The following is a 20740-nucleotide window of genomic DNA, read 5'->3' as shown; positions in this document are numbered from 1 at the left end:
TAAATACCCTCTGATAAAATAACTAAAATGGCATATGCTTTAATAATATATGTCATTCAGCTGAAGGTTAAATGGCAAAAATAAAATGGAAATGTAATCTCAGAGAGCAAACCATATCATTGTATAGATATTAGTAAAGGTATGGAGTGATACTTTAACCCCTTCTATGCTAATGTTTTAAAAAGGTCCCTTTTTACTTTGCAGTATGTACACTATTGTACAGGGAGGAGGACTTAAGGGATTTTTATAATGCAAAAAAACTCCAAGGCACTGAAGGGGTTAACATTTGTAATGCATGATTAGGTGCCTGAAGGTTCTTCTATTCAAGTGTTGTATTATATACAACTGTAGATGTCTCTAGGGATTGTAATAAATAAATTTCATGCAGCTAAACCTAAATTATATGGGAATATAGTTTACCTGATTTATATTTCACCATTTCTAAAAGTTCTCATTCATATAAATTAAAAAAATAATAAACAATAGTACTTATTAATTATATAGCAAAAATAAAACAAAATTATTAATTGCTCAATGAATAGAATTAAAATACAGTTTTTCTAACATGTGTTAATGTAATCATGTAAAATATCAATTGTGCCTTATTCTTATTAAAATATCAGCAATAATAAGAATATGGATAGTGCCATCAATTTTAACTCAAACTTTAATTTATATTCTAAATTTGAAAAGTATATATGTAGATGATATACATGTATTTTAATAGATCAGAATTTATAGGAATATTTTGTTGTTTTTTAATCAGTGGTTTGTATATTATGGGATACAAATATATTTCTTTATATAGTTGGCATTTAAGTAACAGACTAGAAAAAAGTCAGCAATCTAGCTTCCAGTGGGTTTCAAAATGTTATCCATTCAATTTTTTTTCTCTTTAATCACAATTGTAAAAGGTTAATGTTGATGTTCCAAATCAGTTTTCAAATACATTAGTGCTTTGTACTAAAATTATATTAAGCATTACAAACAAAGGAATTTTTTGCTCCCTGTAAGAGTGATCCCTTATTCCCTGTAGGCCAGCTTTCTTGCTATGAAATGGTGGATATGTTTAGAAAATTCTATAGTAGTTTGAGGCAGTGGGGAGAGATCAGAATCACTGTCTGAAATTTCATGCTAAATTTCTACTCTACCCCAAACACATACTGCCCGGTTGTCCAGAATTGGGCGATGAAGATTACATTTATGCAGATTTCAGTATGATTAAAATTGTCTGTTTGGACAAGTCAAAGAGCAGGAATGTGGTGATGCCAGTTCTGTCATATGCACAGGAGTAGGAGAGCTTCTAATGAAGTGGGCCAGTCACTGTGATCCAGTTTGTCCATCCACAGAGATTCAGGGCTAACTCTTCTGACTAACTGAAACATTTGATTGTCCTGTCTCTACTTGTTACACATTGAAATCCTACAGCCTCTATTAGTATGAACCCCATTAAAGTGGTTTACAGGTAAATGTTTAATTGGCTCTCTAAAAAAGTCCACACAGGACACACTTAATTTTATCTGAATTATTAAGATCATCTCCATTGCTTTCTTAATGAAGAAAGCAGCAAATTTGTAGCCTCAATTTGTAGCATTTGGCATTTCCTTACGTGTAAACGCTCACACTGAAAATTTAACAAATAGTTCCTGAAGTCCTGTAGGGATTCCAGCACTTCTCTGCCTCATTATCTGGGATTTCATAAACCTCCCACATCTTAGAGCTTCTAGATTTAGAGGAAGTTTCTCTAGAATTATACAAATGAAGAATCTGATCCTATTTACATTAATATGAAAATATTTGATTTGGCTTTCTTTTTCCAGTTGAATACCACCATATGAGTTTTTTTTTTTTTAAGGTAAGTGTACTCCTGCCCCATCCTGACCCCACAAAAAAGAAGAAAATAAAAGCAGTTTTTACAACAATTCTATGCTTACTCAGTGATTCTTTAAAATCTACTATAGTAGGGGATAAATACTACCTTACAAATATTTTTTATTCTGTTGCATTTTTTATTTTGATTTCTTATTATCTCCAGAAAAATATTTTCTAGACCACAGTTTTAAATAATTTGAAGAAACTTTTAAAATGAATGTTGGCCTTCAAGACTTTTTGCTTTTCTTATATCAAATATTATCAGTATACCTTGGTTACAAGATACCATTCTGAGTTTTCATATGGAAAAAACTATATTAATAAATATTGACTATGTATCTATGTCAGCTTTTAAAACTGAAATAATCACTTCTTCCTGAGGCCAAGTCTACAAAATTTCCCAGGTTGGTCACCTATAATTCAGTTGGATTATGAAGGGTAAACTGATCTGGTGTCCCAAACATCAAAACATCAAATGTAAAAATAAAAAGTCTATAACCAAGTATTTAGGTTGATGTAAGATCAAATCAGCAAACATTTACTCAGTTACCTGTCACATTAAACTAAACAGTTTAATTCCCAAATGGTTGTATTATGCAGATAGTGGCCTCATCTTGCACTATAGTGCAAGTTTAAATATTTTGTTTAAATATTCTGGCCATCCAGAATTTATACTAATAAAAATAGAGTTACAGAAGAAAATAATATAAATTAAAGTTGGATTGTTAATAAAGGTTAGTCGTTGTCAATAATTCAAAAAAAGTTTTCCACCTAAAATTTCATTAAACTATGATTAACATTTAGAACTTTGGAAAGTATGATTTCTTACAAATGTATTGGGAAGGTAAATTTGCATACCTTACATATGTATGAGAAACTATAACCACATATTTGGCAAATAATTTCATAGCATAAGTCCTTCAAGACTCAAAACATTTTGACCATATATCAATTACAACATACATTCCAAACACACTCAGAATGCCGTTTTTAGAACCAAAACTTCAAAGAGCTAAGGCAGAGTGGTTTAAAAACAATATCAAAGAACTGAAAGCAAAATTCACCCTTACCTATTAAGTAACAACTGACTATTGGCATCCTACAATAAATGAGTTACAACAGAATTCTTTAATAATGGAAAATCCCACTTTTTTTCTGTTTTTCTTGGTCCTTAGGAATGTTTTCAATTCAGTACATTTGAGAATCATTCAGGAACAAAATAAAATAATGATTGGTTACTCATACTCATAAAATCCATGGAAACAATAGAATATGAATATAACATTCATGTGCTCTCTTTATAAATAACAGTTCCATCCTAAGGGAACTGTTCTTGCTTTAAAGGAAAGGCTTTCTATCTTTTTTTCAGTATTAGGTCACACACACAAAGAAAACACCAAATATTTGGATATATTCACAAATGTGTGTTAGTGCAAAATCAATTTGAAAAAAATGGGGTGGGGCTTGGATATTCATATGAAGTTCCTATTAAAGCCATATCTTAGGACCAAGAACATGGTCCAGGGTATTCAAGTAGTGTATCTTTGAAGTCTGACCAGTGTAAGAAGCACTGAAAGTTCCAGATTTACAGCTCCTCCATTTTACATTCACCATGAGTCCAAACATCAAGAATATACATTACATTCTTGGATGATCAGCCAGATGCAATCTTCAGAAAGTGAAATAAATGTCAGTAAGCTTACTTACTTCGTTTACCTCTAATAGTGGTATTATAAAGTAGCCATGCCATTGAACTAAAATATCGTTGGCTATAAGACTGTTTTTTAAGAGAATTTGAGTACCTGGTTGATTAATCAAGACTGAATGACAGTCTTCCCTCACCTGTTCTCTCCCATGGGTTCTAGTCAATCTCATGATGGAAGTTTCCTTAGGTCACAGACAGTGCCCTACTTCAGGTAGGTCAATTAAGCACATTAGATTAAAAATAAATTTCCCCACAATTAAGATAGAAATGAAGGAGCTACCAAACCTATTTGCATCATTCATAATTAAAATAACATGTGGTTTTCATTTTCAATCGGCATTAAGACCTATGTCTGACAAGTTATTTCAGCAGTGATCCAAGATGAGAGGAGGCCATTTCTCATTTTGTCTGTGATGAGTCAGCATGGTTACCTTTCTACAGGTGGATTACAAATGACTAGAGATAAAACAATGAGAGCAGAATGACAGTGTTGCATAAACTATGGAGAGGGGGTACAGGTAAAAACTTACAATAAGAATTAAAGTGCTTTCTTCTTTGAGGAGATACTTTGATAAATGTCTTTCATGCTAGTCTCCTTGTGGCCACAGGGGTCTGTCTCTTGCTTGCTTTTACATCATTTATAATACATAGATGGGGTAGTAGTTCAGGCTCAGGGCCTAGCACATTGTCATAGAAAATAACCTGGAAACAAGAAAATGACCATTCCATTTGCAGTTTCTTATGGGCAGTTGAAAATTTTATTGGATATTTAAGTGTTTCTTCATATCATTAATTCTTTTGTCTCTACTTCTGCTTACAGCAGTAGCTTGGTACAAATAGATCATAGTAAAAGCATATCCATCCTATGCTTGGTTTTCAGCTAGGGTTATTTACAGATGTCTTGCAGAACCGAGAGGAGTTTGTGATCCATTATAATATTTCTTTCTGCCAAAACGGCAGTATGGACTTGTCTGTTGAATTGGTGAATTTGTGGTTTTTCCAGGGTCTAGTAGTGATGAACATTTGTACACAGTTTAAGTATTTGTGGCAGTACGAAGTGTGGGGTGTCAGGTTGTATATTTTACTTTGCCTGTAGCAGCAGAGGAAGCAGACGTAGAAGCAGAGGCAGAGGCCTGATTGCCTAAATACAGAGGGTCCAAACAAGCCACTTTGGCAGCAAAGAAGGAATGAATACAATGGAGAACAGCAAACAGATTGGAGAACTCCAGCTCCTGAAAGGAAAAGCAGAAACCAGGTTAGGTGAAAATATGCTAGCCACTAACATCTTGAGAAAATTCACAATAGCAATTAATATATCTGGGTATCATAGCTGGAAGAAGGATTGGTTATATTTGACATATAGAAACTACACACATTTTATCAGTCTTTTAAAAGCTAAGTATATGTTTCATGCTTCACAGACTTATTTCAACTAGTGGCAGAAAAAATATCAACATATAGGGACCATGGTTTCCCAAATGACTTCTCTATTGATGTACAATGTATGGCAATAGAATATCAAATTATAATTTTATTAAAGTGAATTCTATTTTTGGATGAGGAGGTTTCACAACCAGAGAGGCAGAGTAGTTGATTTGTAGGGCCAGAAGGTAGCCAATAGTCCCAATGAGAGCACCAATGCCCTTCCCACTCGGAGGCTGCCTATAGGCAGAACCCAAACCAATGAAATGATTATTAGTTTAGAGTCTCAGGGGTGGGGAATCTGTTTGTCCTTCTAGGTCCTCAAGTTTGACCCTTTGGCTAAGTCCAAACATCACAGAACAAATCCCCTTAATAAAAGAATTTGTTTAATAAAGCTTGGACTCAGTCAAAAGCTGCACATTTCCCAACCCTGGTAGATTTCTTTTTACTGAAATGGCAAAAGTAATGTTTGCTGGAAGAAAGGAGAACAAGCCAACTAGGTGACCTCTCTTCAAACCTGAGTAATCTGGCCCCAGGGTACGGTACCTTTTCCAGTTTGCCAATATCATAATCTTTTTATTGTATATGTCTCTGGGGAAGACTTTTTCATTGAACTTCTAGGTAAGCTGCCCCATTTCTGAGGCAGTTAATGAATGCTGGTCTTGGAGTTAGAAAGACCTGGGTTCAAATCCTCCCTCAAACACTTACTGGGTGACCCGGGCAACATGATTCTTGTCAGATCACATAGCTTTTCTCAGCCTCAGTTTTATCACCTTGTAAAATGGAGAAAACAATAACACTTAAAAGGATTGTTGTGAGGATTATGGAAGAATAGTAAAAATAAAATTAATTTTTTTAGTTCCCCTAGAAATGTTAAAATTTGTCTTTTTTCAGGTCTAAAAAGGCCTCTTCTGCCTTCAAGTTTGAAGGAGGATGGATGAGGACAAAAAGGCTTTCTTAGATAAATTAAGTTATAACCAAAACTTTGTCTTCCTCACCCCAGAATCAATTGGATTATTGACCAATCCAGGACTATGCCTACTTTTTCCATCCCCTAAAGTGGTTCTATGACCCACCTTTCTCCATTGAGAAAGGATTTAAGATGATTTCAGGAAAAGGTCTTTTGTTTTATCCTTGGAAAAGACTTTAAGGGAATGGTCAAAGGAATAAGGAAACAGAGGCTATTTTTAGGAATGTTGACTCCAAACTGTATTTTAACATATTACAATGATTTCCTTGTTCGAGATTCTTATTAAATATTATCTGAAATGATTTTGTGGTAAAAAAAAAAAAGTCATGTCTGAAGGTACAAAGGAAACTATGTCAATTTGGGCATATTTCTCTCCAGGCTAGACATGCTTAAAAGCTGAATTCTTTTGTCCACACATGCCTACAACACAAGGTAGAATACACACACACACACATATGCACGCATATAGATGTAGACAGTGGAACCCCAATTTTAAAACAGAGTGTATTCTAAGAAAGAGACAAATAAAATTTGGGTATGTGTGTCACCATTTTAATTTCTCTCAAGCTGACTTGATGTGTATTACATATGAGTTACAATCCAGAACAAGGGCCCCTAAGGGGGCCAGTCCAGAACTGGATCGATTTGGGATTTGGGGGTACAGGGTCATATATTCTTTTCGAAGAGTAGTTGTTTCCAAAGGATGCAAATAAATTCTGATTGGTCAACACACTGGCAGGCTATATTAAAATGAGATCTTGAGTACATGACTTAGGTCAGTTAATCTTGCTACAATACCTTTTCAACAGGGGCTGATACCAATTGCCATCATTCTATTTTCAGAGGAAATACTTGTTCTATCAGACCACCCCCCAGTCTGGAGCTAATCTAGGCAAAAGAATATAACTTTACCCAAACCTGAGTAGGATAAAATCAGTTCAGGTTTGGGTTGGGTTTGATCAGGACAAGAAGATTCAATCCAATCTTACTATCAGTAATGTCCTTTTAAAGGAGAGACTGAATTTCTAAGAGAGAGAGCTGGGACTGAGGGACTCTGAGTCTCCAAGATGTTGATTACTAAGATTTAAAATCATTTTCCACAATATTTAGGAGGAAATAAAATAGCACATTCATTCAGTTTTGCAAGCACTACAGACATGGTAGCTATTATTCTCATTCTTAGGCATAGTTCTAAAGGGCTAGAATGATGATGCCTGTCTCACATAATATCATTAACAGCTATGTTCTTAACAAAAATTGAGGTTGGACCAGATTCTCTCTTAGGCTTTGTCCACCTTTCAGTCCTATGATCCTTTATAGGTTTCATGGAACTTCATAGCTGAAAAGGACTTTAGAGAATATATATTCAAAACCCCTCACTTTACATCTGTGAAAATGATACCCACACAAAAAAATGACTTACCCAAAGTCACATGGGCAATGCTAAGTCTCAGACCCATGTCTCCCTGACTACCCTATCCAGGGCTTCTTCTTTTATATAAAATCTGCTTTTCATTAGCACTTTGCCATACCCAACTTCAGTAAATCAATCTACAACATTTTTGGAGTAGTCCTTATGACTTCTATCTTTTGTCATGGTCTTTGTTTTCATCAGAATAGGGAAATTCTGGTGTGGACGTGTCTTCTATTACTGCAGATCAGCAGCTAGTCTGTAATGTGTAGTCTTAATTGTCTGGCCCACTGAGAGGTTAAGTGACTTGACTGCATGTCAGCAGCAGAACTTGAAACCAGGTCTTTCTCTCCTTAGGGCATACATCTGTCCCCCATGGCTGGCTACCTGTCACTGTGCTACATGCTCATCCAAAGTACTACAATTACGTAGGAAAAGAGGGACTACAAATATACTATTGTGACCTCATTCCTCCCACCCACAGCCACCCTCCCTTAGCCTGGGCTGTATTTTGTTCCCTGCCCCCTTCCCCAAGGGACAGCCCTGTGCCCTGCATTTAGTATAAGCTAAGGGATAAATCACTCAGTATGCAGGTTATACTTCATCTTCACTTCCTTTTCTTTCAACTCTCAACCTTTTGCAATCTGGCTTCCAACTGCATCACTTGACTAAAACTGCTTTCTCCAAAGTTACCAGTCATTTTCTGATTTCAAAGCTTCATCATTTGTCATCTCTCTTGATCTCTTTGCTACATTTGACAATGCTGATTACTCTCTTTTCTGGATAATCTCTCTTCTCCAGGTTTTGGTGATATACTAGTCTTTTTCCTACTAGTCTAACTGTTCCTTCTTAGTCTCTTTTGATGGCTCACGATCCATATTATACCATCTAATTGCATCTATAAGTGTTCCCTAAGGTTCTGTTTTTGCCTATCATCTTTACACTTCCTCTTGGGGACCTCATCAACTCATAAGGGTTTGATTATCCATCTTAGTACAGATAACTCCAAGATCCATATACTCATGCAAAGTCTTAAATAGTCACCACCTTAGTTCATGCCTTTATTACTTCTCACCTAGATTTTTGTAATGATCTCCTAATTGGTTTCCCTGAACAAAATCTCTCTCCACTCAAGTCCATTCTCCACAACACTGACAAAGCACAGATCCCATTATGTAATTCTCCTATTCGTTAAAATCCAGTGGCTTCCTATTATATCAGGATGATCAAGTCAATATGATTTCTCTGTTCCTTAGATAGAGCATTCCAGGATCTCTCAACTCTGAACTTTTTCACAGACCATCCCTAATTATTGGAATGCATACTTTCCCTACCCCTTCCTTGTAGAATTAATCTCTCAAGATTCACCTCAAGTTTTACCTTCTACTTGAAGTCTTTCCTCCCTGATTGCTAACGCCTTGCCTCTAATTGCCTTATATTTAACTATCCTATATTTTTGTATTTATTTTTTGCCTTTATGTTTACTATATACACACATGAATACATACATATATGTATGCATGATACATATATACACATATTTACATATACCCCAGTATAACTATATATATGTGTGTGTGTGTGTGTGTGTGTGTGTGTATGATATGTCTATACAATATATGTTTGTCTCCCCAGAAAGAATGTAAGTTCCTTGAGAGTAAGGATTGTTTCATTCTTTGTATTTGAATTTTGTACACTCAGAGCTTAGCCAGAGTAGACACTGAATAGAGGTAAATACTTATTGATTGATAAAAAGAAGTTTTTCCTGTGTTCAGTTTACTGCTCAGAAAATGGCCCATTTGCAAATAAATGTGCCTATGTAGAAATGGGAAAATACTTACCCCACCAAAAACAAAACAAAACAAAACAAAAAAAACCTTGAAAATGAATTAAAAGACAATTTAAAACTAATTGAAAAATAATAAAGTTTGAAAAAATCTATTATTGCCAGAAGTTAAAGAAATAGTAAATAAATGGTTACATGACACTTATCCAATATTCAGCCTTTGAATCACAGGCTTGGATGAGTCAACATCAATCTAAAAACTTACTGGAGCTTGACCAGAGGAAGATGATAAAAGTTGGTCATGGACCTGAAAACTATGTCAAATGAGGAGATGTTGAAGACATATCCAAAGCCCACAAGAAAAAATATAAATCAGTGTCAGACCATGGAAAAGCTTAAAAAGGATTTTGGAAATCAAGTAAGAGATGTAGAGGAAAAATTGGGAAGAGAAATGAGGGTGACACAAGAAAATCATGATGAAAAAGTCAACAGTTTGGTAAAAAGACACAAAAAATACTGAAAAAAATAACATCTTAAAAAACAGATCAGGCCAAATGGTAAAAAAAAAATAGGTACAGAAAAACAAGAAGAAGAAGAATGCTTCAAAAAACAGAATTTACCAAATGAAAAAAAAAAGGCACAAAAATTCACTGAAAAAAAAATCTCCTTAAAAAGTAGAATTGGTCAACATAAGAGGAGTTACAGAAGCTCACTAAAGAAAGTAATTCCTTAAAAATTAGAACTGAGCAAATAGAAACTAATGACTTTATAAGAAATCAAGAAACAAGAAAACTAAATCAAAAAAGATTGAAAAAAATGAATACAATGTGAAATATTTCACTGGAAAAGCAATTGACCTGGAAAATAGATCCAGGAGATAGAATTTAAGAATTATTGGACTACCTGAAAGCCAGGATTAAAAAAAATAGCCTAGACATCATCTTAAAAGAAATTATCCAGGAAAACTATTCTGATATTCTAGAAGCAGAGAATAAAATAGAAATTGAAAGAATCCACTGATCACTTCCTAAAAGAGATCTCAAAATGAAAATTCCCAGGAATATTATAGCCAAATGCCAGATCTCCCAAATCAAGGAGAAGATATTTCAAGCAGCCAGAAAGAAACAATACAAGTATCATGGAGCCAGAGTCAGGATAACACAAGATTTAGTAGTTTCAACATTAAAGGATTGGCAGGTTTAGAATATGATAACCTAGAGAGCAAAGGAGCTATGATTACAGCCAAGAATCACTTGCCCAGGGGCGGCCAGGTAGCACAGCGAGTAAGAGCACCGGCTCCAATGTTGAGAAGACCTGGAGATCGAATCCCGGGCTCAGACACTTAGCACCCACCCAGAAACACCTGGCCATGTAACCTTGAGCAAGTTACTTAACCCCGATTGCTTTAAAAAAAAAAAAAAAAAAGAATCACTTGCCCAGCAAAACTGAGTATAATTCTTCAGAGGAAAAAATGAATTTTCAATGAAACAGAGAACTTTCATGCATTCCTGATGAAAAGACCAGAGCTGATTAGGAAATTTGACTCACAAATATAAGACTAAAAAAAAAATCATTAAAAAATTAAACAGGAAATAGAAATCATAAGGGATTCAATATGGTTAAAATGTTTACATCTCTACATGGGAAAATGATACTTGCAAATTCTAAAAACTTTCTCATTATTAGGGTGGTTAGAAGGAGTATATCTAGACACAAAGCCCATGTATGAATTTAATATTACTGAGTAATTACCTAAAAAATAAAATTAAATTAAGGGGTGAGAGAGGAATGTACTGGGGAAAAAGGGAAAGGGTAAAGTAGAATGGTGAAAATTATCTCACATAAAAGAGGCAAGAAAAAGCTTTTATAGTGGAAGGGAAGAGGAGGGAGGTGAGGGGAAGTATATGAATTTTACTCTCATCAGAAGTGGTTCGAAGAGGGAAAAATACACACTCAGCTGGGTATAGAAATCTTTCTTACCCTACAGGAAAGTAGGAGGGGACGTGGATAAGAGAAAGGGGGTGGTGGTGATAGAAGGGAGGGCAGATTGAAGGAGGGGATAGTCAGATGTAAAACATTTTTAAGGAGGGATAGGGGGAAAGGACAGAGAAAATAGAATAAATGGGGGGGGGAACAGGATTTGAGGGAAAGACCAGTAGTAACTGGAAAAAATATTTTTGAAGCAAGTTTCTCTGATAAAGTCCTTAATTCTCAAACATATAGATAAACTAAAACTTCTCCTCTTCAGCTTTTTGTACCCCTTTTACTGTATGGTCTAGTTTGTTTTTTAATGTATTATCTTTTCCAATTTTTTTTGTGTCTTCTTTAACAATGTCTTTCATCATTAGTAAAAATAAAATAAAAGTAATTCCCCAATTGATAAATGATCAAAAGATATGAAAAATTTTCAGATGAAGTAATCAAATCTATCTATAGTCATATGAAAAAATGCTCTAAATCCCTATTGATTGGAGACATGCAAATTAAAACACTTCTGAGGTACTACCTCATATCTATTAGATTGGCTAAAAGGCAGAAAAGGTAAATGATATATGTTGGAGGGGATGTGGGAAAAAATGAGACATTAAAGCATTGGTTACTAGAGCTGTGAACTGATTCAACCATTCTACAGAGCAATTTGGAACTATGACCAAAGGCTTGTAAAACCATTCATACCCTTTGGCCAGTAGTTCCACTACCAGGTCTGTATCCCAAAAGTGATTAGAAAAAAAAAAAGGAAACGGACCTATAAGTACAAAAATACTTATAGCAGCTCTTTTCTGGTGACAAAGAATTGGGAATTGAGGGGGTGACCATTAATTGAGGGATGGCTGAACAAATTGTGGTATGTGATTATGATGGAATACTATTGTACTCTAAGAAATGATGAGCACAAGAAAAAAAAAAGGAAATGAGTGGGATGTTCTCAGAAAACCTGGAAAGCCTGATATGAGCTTATGCATAGTGAAATATACTATGTACAAAGTAACGGCAATATTCTAAGATGATCAGCAATGAATGACTCAGCAATACAGTAATCCAAGTCCACTCTGAAGGACTCATAATGAAAAGTTCAATCCATTCTCCAAAAACCACTGATGGTGTCTAAATAGATATTGAAATATACTTTTTTGTGTTATTTTTCTTGAGTTTTTTTGTCTATGTTTTCTTTCACAATATGACTAATATGAGAATGTTTTTCATGACCACATGTATAACCTATATCAAATTGCTTGCCTTCTCACGGGGAGAGGGAAGAAGAGAGGGAATTTGGAACTCAAAAGTTTTAAAAATGAATGTTAAAAGTTGCTTTTACATGTAATTGGGGAAAATAAAATACTAAAATTTTTAAAAGAAAATATTATAACTATAACTCCTATAGACACTAATTTGTCCAAGATGCCTAAGAAATGTTTCTTGGCTGTTAGTAACATTGTTATGAAATATTAATTTTTTCTTTGTACACATCCACATTTTATTATCTTCTGAAATCCAGGATTTCCAAATTCAAATTATTTAATTTTCAGCTAGTTATTTAAACAGTGTTTAATATATACAGAAGTCTAATTTCTGGTTTTGGAATATTCATTATGTATACTTTTATACTGATTCCTATGGTGTGCCATTTGAAATGGTGAGGAAGGGGAGAAGGATGATGGGGGCTATGGGACACTAAGCAAAATTGATTTCATATTTGTTTGGTTGGTTTTTAATCCCCTGGAAGATTAGGTGGGATTTGGGAGTGGAAAGGTAAGGAGGAAACATAGAATGATAAAAAAAAAATACCTGCCAGGGTGGCAAGGTGGTGCAGTGAATAGAGCACAGGCCCTGAAGTCGGAAGGACCTGATTTCAAATCCAACCTCAGACACCTGACACACTTACTAGCCGTGTGACCTTGGGCAAGTCACTTAACCCTAATTGCCCTGCCTTCCACCCTCCAAAAAGCAAAACAAACAAACAACAACAACAAAAAAAAACCCTGTCATTATTCATTTCGTTTTAAGTCATAGTTAGAGAATTGGAATTCACTTGACTCAACAAATAACGAAAACAGTGTTGTCTCTTGAGAATTAACAGCTTTGATTGAATTGCTTTAAATCAAGTCAATAACTGTCTGAGAACTTCTTTATTAAGTGGGGATATTCACTGGGGAAGTGAAAGAGGAGTCAGAAGGAAAGAAATTGAAAAATAAAAAGAGTAAAAGAAGTAAGATTAAAGAGGATATGTCACCGATTGGATTGAATTCAACTCAACAAACACTTATTAGCCAGGTTCTTCGATCTGCTCTTCTAAAGGAAAGCAACTAAAAAGGGGTTAACAATCTTACTTTAATCAAACTCAAACACACACATACACAATTCAATTGGTTCAGGGTAAAAAGTCAGCACCCTGAAATTCAGAAAATACAAACCGAAATTACAAGCAGACAAAAAAATACAGTCAGAGAAAATAACACAGTTCAACAGACCAATATATAGGGCTTCTAGTTATCTGACCATCACATACCTACATAGTTACCAGAGAGAGAAGCACTAACATTTGGGTTTTCAAAGTCGGGGGGCTCAATGGCTGCCCAGAGTCTCACATAGCCAAATCACACATCTCTTCCCAAAGTGAGCCCCAAGCAAAACCTCACCTCAGGTAGTACATGTAGCTTTCTTCAGGGTCAGAAGACATCACAACCTTCATGGCCCACTGCCTAATTACAAAGTAACAAAAGGTGTGGTGAAAAACAGGCCTCCCCTAAGCAAACTTCTCTTGTTGGGCTCCAAGTGAGGCCCATTAAGGGGCAGGGAAGATCTTCAAAATCCCTTATCATCATACCTACATAAATGGTCTGATGGCAGTTGGCAACAGGTTCTATGAGTACTTAAGGAATAGGTGACCCTATCTTCACAATGTAGGAACTGATTGAAAATCTTTTCCCAAATCTTTTGACCAATATGGGGCCAAGGAAAGACCATCAGCTTGCCCATATTTGGATATCATCTACCAGCTGATCTATTGAAAGCATAAGCTGTGAAGCTTCTCCTGGAAGGTCAAGATATAGGTCTATCAACCAATGAGATTATATGTTTTATTTGCCTCTTCTGTATTTTCTGGGCGGCAAACACTATAAAACCAAGATTTTAAGGAAAAGGGATTCTCAGATTTCCAGGAAGAGCTGAGGTCCACTTCATTAGGGGGGCTGTGGAGCCTTAATAAAATATTATCAACTCAGAACTCTGACTCAGTTTTGTTTTGTTTTGTTTTGTTTTGTTTTTATTGCACTTTGGATAATTTTTGACCCCACAGAAATTTTGGGTGGAGTCAGGAAGACCTCTATTCTTGTCCTGCCTCTGTTACACACTAGTTGCATCACCATGAATAATTCCCTTAATCTTTCAATGATTTCATGTAACTAAGACTATAAATTGTTTATTTGTATTAGTAAAAGGAGTTTCCACACCAGAAGTTATCCACACAGTGAAATTATAGGTCTGAATGTCTCACCCCTACCCTCATTGAAATCTCTATCCTTAATAGTCTAGGGTCAGAGCACAATACCTTTGCCAGGAATCATGATTTCAACCATCTTGATAACTCCTTTTGTGGAATCCACCTCTGCAATGCAGATTCAAATTGCTCTTTTGTTTAGTAGGTAATTATTAAGGCAGAGGTTCCAAAACTTTCTAGATTCATAGGTCCTTAATGTCTCAGTAATTTTTTTCAAAACTCTCTTAGGCCAAAAGAAATACCTAACAGGTATGTTTATTAAGTAGTTAGCTTCAGACAACTCCATAATTATCCATGTCCTAATGGCTCAGTGGCCAATTGAATCAAATGAATAAACAAAGATATAATATCTTTATTACATTCTTAACTATAGTTACTGATTAATGGGATGAATGTGCCTGTTGGTCACTATAAAGCTTCTTGAATGAGATTGGACCCTGCTACCTTCTTTTCCTTTTCTACACTGATTATTACTTGTAATTACATATTACTTGCTTTTTATCACAGCAACGCAAAGACCCACGTATACAAAGATATGACTGTACAAGCACAAAGATCTAAAAATTATAGATATATAGCCTAAAGTATAAGAAATCAAAATATCTCAAACATTTGTGTTGAATATTGCTGTGTTTCCCTTGAAAATGTCAAATATCGGGGTGGCCAGGTGGTGCAGTGAGTAAGAGCGCCGGCCCCAGAGTCAGGAGACCTGGGATTGGTTCCAGCCTCAGATACTTAATACACACAAAGAATAACTTGCCGTGTAACCTAGCGCAAGTTACTTAACCCCAATTGCTTTATTAAAAAAAAATGTCAAATATCCCAAGCTGTCTCTGTCAGTTCACTGCAGCATTCAGAGGTTCCAAGTACAGAATTTTGACTACTCAATCTTAGAGAGTTGTTTGAAGAACATAATAGTTAAGTGGCAGATTTGACCAATGTCATATGACCAATGATTGCTGGAGGTAATATCTGACTGTAAGTCTATCTAGTACTTTAATCAATACAAACCAATACTGATCTTGTTTTTCCCCATATGGTTGATTTGTATCACTAATAGAAATCCTTAACTGTACCCATTCCAAATGCAATTATTCATTCTGTAATGAGAATTTTTTTCTACATATACATGTGTATTCCACTTCCAAGACAATTAGAAGGGTAGAGTTAGAGCATCCTTTTTTGAATACTTATTAACCTCTTTTACAGTGTTGAATAGTAAGTAACTAAAATAAAAATCAGGTTTCCAAAGGAGAGAATAATAAGCTCTGTTAGATAACCTATCTGTCAGGGAAAATAAGTCTTAGTAGAACTAAAAAAAAAATGTGAAATTTCCATAACTGCTAGTAGATGAGCTTTTTTTGTTTACAAGTAGATGCTTCTATCTGCCTGCTTGCATATCTACTAATAGAAAATTCCACACCTCATCAGGCATATCATATGAAATAAGATAAGCATAAGTGCATATTATTAGTAATATAGGAATATACAACTTATTTATTTTACTTTTGTGCTTCTCAACTGCTTTAAAAAGTTTGGGGTTTTTTAAGTTAAATACTCAGTTACAACCCACAAACATTAGTGGCCCTTTCCCCAAATCTATTGTATCTTTTTTTCTTTTGGCTATGGGGAAGATTGGGTGTGGATTAGGGTTGTGGAAAAAAGGACAGGAAATGGATCTTTTAAAGAACCTTTGACTCCATTAAAAAAGAAGGAAGTATATTGTAAAAATGGAAAGCTGCCTATGGAAGCTGATTCTTAGCCAAAGTAAATTTGCTGGCATAGCAGAAAGATGACTGGACTTAGAGTCAGAAAACTGGGGTTGGAATACCCTAACTAGTGTTTGTTATTTGTATGACCACAGGAAAGTCACTTAACTTATCAATCCCAGTTGTTCTATATGCAAAGGTGCTCTTCAAGATGCTTTCTAAGATCCTTTCCATCTCTCCTTTCTATGATGACCATGCCCCAGAATTTTTTCCACTGACCATTCTGATCTTTTCCCCTATTTTTTTTTGCCATGTCTGAAATTCTAACAATTGACAAGTTGAGTAACTTATCCCTCTCTTAAAACACACATTTTAAAAATAATTCATTTGGTGCAAATTCTTAGAATCACTTTGCTTCTTCCCAATTTTAATCTGCACTAAGGAAATATGTATTTTAATTGGGGGAGGGAGATGTCAGGAGAAAAATTTTCATGGTTTAGAGTACTTTAGAATACCTGGTTTTGAATCCTGCTTATACTATTTACTAGCTTGACCTCAGGCAAGTCATTTTTATCTTTTTGAAGCTCAAATTTCCTGATATGTAAAATGTGTAAAAATGTAAGATTATTAGCTGTATAATTTACTTTCAAGAAATTTGAGGATAAAAGTAGATAAAGAATTTAAAATGTTATATAAATATGGCTTAGCACAGCACTTGGATAATAGTAGGTGCTTAATAAATAAATGTGTATTAAATTGAATAATTCAATTCATAAATGAAAACTATCATTATTTCATTATAATATTGGAGGACTAGTTAGGGTTGCATATTGAAAGAAGGGATAAATTAGGTCTCTGTGGATCCAGGAAACTAGGAAATAGGAAAGGGATACAGAAAGGGAGAGAGAAAGGTGTTAAAGACACACTCTCCTTATTTCTATTCTTCATTTGTTATCATTCTTTCCCCTCCTATCTGTGCTTCTGATTCTCCTTCCTTTGTTACCATTCCACATCAACCTTCTCCCCCAGGTAGTCCCTCATCCTCTTTGGCCTTTTCTTATAGTGGTGAGTTCCTCCTAGAATGTCCATTTTAAGGAAGGATCTAGGCCAGCCAATCTTTATTCCTCTTCTGGCTCTGCTTCCGACTCTGGATTTTCCCCCCATGCACCCACATGGGTCCCCTGCTCTCCTTTTCAGCACTCTTTTGTGTTGTCTTTCAGTAGGAGAATGTAAATTCCATGAGGGAAGGGACTGTCTTCTTACTAGCAAAAAACACTTAGCCCAGTTTCATGTCACATTGTAAGATCTTAAGAAATGGTTGTTGTCTTATTTTGGACAAGCGTCTAGGTCAGACCTGCACAACTTGTCAGTAGATTTGGCCTAAAGTTAGGCCAGAGTAGAGACAGTCTGACGATGGTTGGTTACACATAGGAGAGTGCTCAGTGGCAACCGTACATTTTTCAGTAGCCTCCTGAAATTCTTTGTATTTTGTGCAGGCCTGATCTAGGGCAAAAGTTAATTTCTTTTTGTTCTTCTTGCTTTCCCATCCTAGTTCTATTAGAAATACATTAAGTTATTTTATGGCAGCTCTATGCCATGGTAGATAGAATGGACCTGGAGTCAGGAAGAGTTTAGTTCAAATCCAGCCCTAGATACTAGCTATGTGACCCTGAGCAAGTCACTTAACCTTGTTTGCCTCAATTTCCTCATCTGTAAAATGAGTTGGAGAAGGAAATGGTCAACTGCTATAGTATCTTTGCCAAGGAAACCCCAAATGCGGTCATGAAGAGTTGGCTAAAACTGAAAAAATGACTGAACAATGTTATGATAATAATAGATAGCATTTATATAGTACTTTAAGTGCTTTAAAAATGTTATCTAATTTGAGCATCACAAAAGCTATGTGAAGTTGGTGTTAACCATAAAGATAAAAAAATTAGACTTGAGATTACATGACTTGTCTATGTTCACACAGTTAATATGTGTCTGAGATAGGATTGAAACTTAGGCTTCCTTCGGTAATCACTTCACTCCTTAGCCCATTATGAGCAAGATAGACTTTAATGAAATAAACAAAATCTATATGCCATTTATAAGACTGTTCCAATCAGGAAATAACTTCTAAGCCACAAGAAATCAGCTCTTAAAATAACTTTTGGAATATGACTCATTTGTAAATGGGCAACTGTTTTTTTTTTTTTTTACAAAATAAATCTGTAGGCATAGTAATTAGGGAAAACCCACATATTCAAAAAAAGGGGAAAAAAGATGTGAATGTTTATAAAATATAATGATAGTAACAATAATAGAGCATTTACAATTTGTTAAGTATTGTGCTAAGAGTTTTACAATTATTATCTCATTTGAGCCTCACAACAACCCAATGAGATAAGTGCCATTATTATCCCCATTTTACAGATGTGGAAATGGAGGCAAACAGCAGTGAAGGGACTTGCTCAGGGTTGGTAAGTCTCTAAGGCTGTATTTGAACTCAGGCCTTCTTGACTTTAGGCCCTGTGCTCAATCCACTCTACCACATGTAAATGATTGTGCTTATTGAGTTTCTATTTTCATTATAGCATCATAAAACATTTCTTGGGGAATCTGGAAACACTAAGTTTCTATAGGAAATCAATGTGTGGCCTTGAGGAAGACATTTTACCTCTCTGGGCCTCAGTTCCCTCATCTTAAAAATTAGTTGCTTATATTAGAAGGACTAAGGTACCTTTCAACTTTAACAGTCTTTAAATTTAGTCTTTTATTATTTCCAAGAATAATAAAGGAAGCTATTGGGAATTTGCAAATAAAAGCAGTTGTTCTCATTTCTTTCATGTGAGACGTTATATATTTTCATTCTACCCAGGAACCTTTGAAAGGCATTATAAGGCTTTCAGAAAAAGAGAAAGACAAGATAAAATTATTGGCTTTTTGATTAATGAAGTGAGAATTTATGAGCTTCTGCTGTCAGAGAAAAAATAAAGTAGACTTCCTAGTTACATCTTGCCTAGAGATAGGATATAGAATATATATGTATATGTATTTATACACACACACACACACATACACAAACATACACATACATATCCCAACATTCACACAGCCCTATTACACTCAACAATGGTATGTGAACTAGCTCTGTACAAGGACCTGTTCCAATGAGTCTTTTAAGCTTTGTCAAGTAGGACTGCAATCCTAACCTCACATATAGTAATGCTGATCACCAAGCATTTGGTAACCTTTGCTCCAAGTAGTATATATAAAAAGAATCCAATAACTGTCACACTTTATACAAAGTAGAATAAAATAAAAAGAGCCCCTCTTCATCTTACCTCACCTCATTTTGTAGCAGAAATACAAGTTTTTACTTTTTTTCTTTCTTCCTAATCCAACCCAGTAGGACTGACTTTTTGTTTTTAAGCAATTGGGGTTAAGTAACTTGCTCAAGGTTTCATGGGCAGTTATTTCTGGGTGTGGTGCTAAGTATCAGAGCCTGGATTCGATCACAGGTCATTCCAACAGTGGGGCCAGTATTCTTACTCTCTGAGCCACCTGGCCACCCCAAAAATTAAGCAGTCCCTGCTCTCAAGGAGTTTATATAAATTTTTTTTTTTGCTTTTTTTGGAAAGGCAATTGGGGTTAAGTGACTTGCCCAAGGTCACACGGCGTATTTTTTTCCTTGTGTTAAGTGTCTGAGGCCGGATTTGAACTCAGATCCTCCTGAATCCAAGGCCGGTGCTCTATTCACTGTGCCACCTAGCCTCTCCTGACTATCTGACTCTTAAAGGGACAGGATGTAAAGATGGGATTTTTGGAATTTTATATAAACATTCTAGCAACATTAAACATTTTTATTATCTGGAGGGTTGCTTTTTTTATTCTTTTTTACTGTTCCTTCTGTTTTCTTTTTCCCATTAGGGGTAGGTGGATTAAATCTTTGCCCCACAATGATTTCACAAGCAATCACAATACCCTCCCACAGGATCCTAGAATAGCATGAGTGTGACCCCTTATGTACCACTCCAACCTCTATTTTATCCTCTCTCTGGCTTGGCTCACTCACTCTTTAGAATATTTTCCTAGAAGATCAGTTCTTAAAGAACATTTTTGATGGGTGTTTTCTAAGTTCTACTTCTTTTGTCTTTTAAGACTGTGTATTTCACTTGCTGACTTGAAGAACCAGCATAATACAGTGTTTCCCCGATAATAAGACACTGTCTTATTATTTTTTTTGGGCAGAAAAACACCAGAGGGCTTATTTTCAGGGGAGGGCTTATTTTAATGAACATTGACAGCAATTTTAATAAACAGGTAAATGTGAACAAAAAAAATGTACCTTTATTCAATAAGCAAATCACTGGGGAAGAACAG

At 35.3% G+C, this 20740-nt stretch overlaps 1 protein-coding gene across 1 annotated transcript in view; it reads right to left on the bottom strand.

The window, feature by feature from the left end:
• Window positions 1-2732: 2732 nt before the first annotated feature.
• SNTG1 (syntrophin gamma 1) overlaps window positions 2733-20740 on the bottom strand; it is a 378060-nt gene continuing 360052 nt past the window's right edge. Inside the window, exon 12 of the mRNA XM_069099542.1 lies at window positions 2733-4809. Coding sequence (XP_068955643.1) covers window positions 4645-4809 — 165 coding nt within the window. The 3' untranslated portion in view covers window positions 2733-4644. The remainder of the gene's footprint in view (window positions 4810-20740) is intronic.

This window comes from Petaurus breviceps, unplaced genomic scaffold (genome assembly GCF_028583685.1).
Source record: "Petaurus breviceps papuanus isolate PSGF00001 unplaced genomic scaffold, PetGlider_PUasm1.0 38, whole genome shotgun sequence".
NCBI classification, from domain to species: domain Eukaryota; kingdom Metazoa; phylum Chordata; class Mammalia; order Diprotodontia; family Petauridae; genus Petaurus; species Petaurus breviceps.
This window is presented reverse-complemented; position numbering and strand designations above follow the sequence as displayed.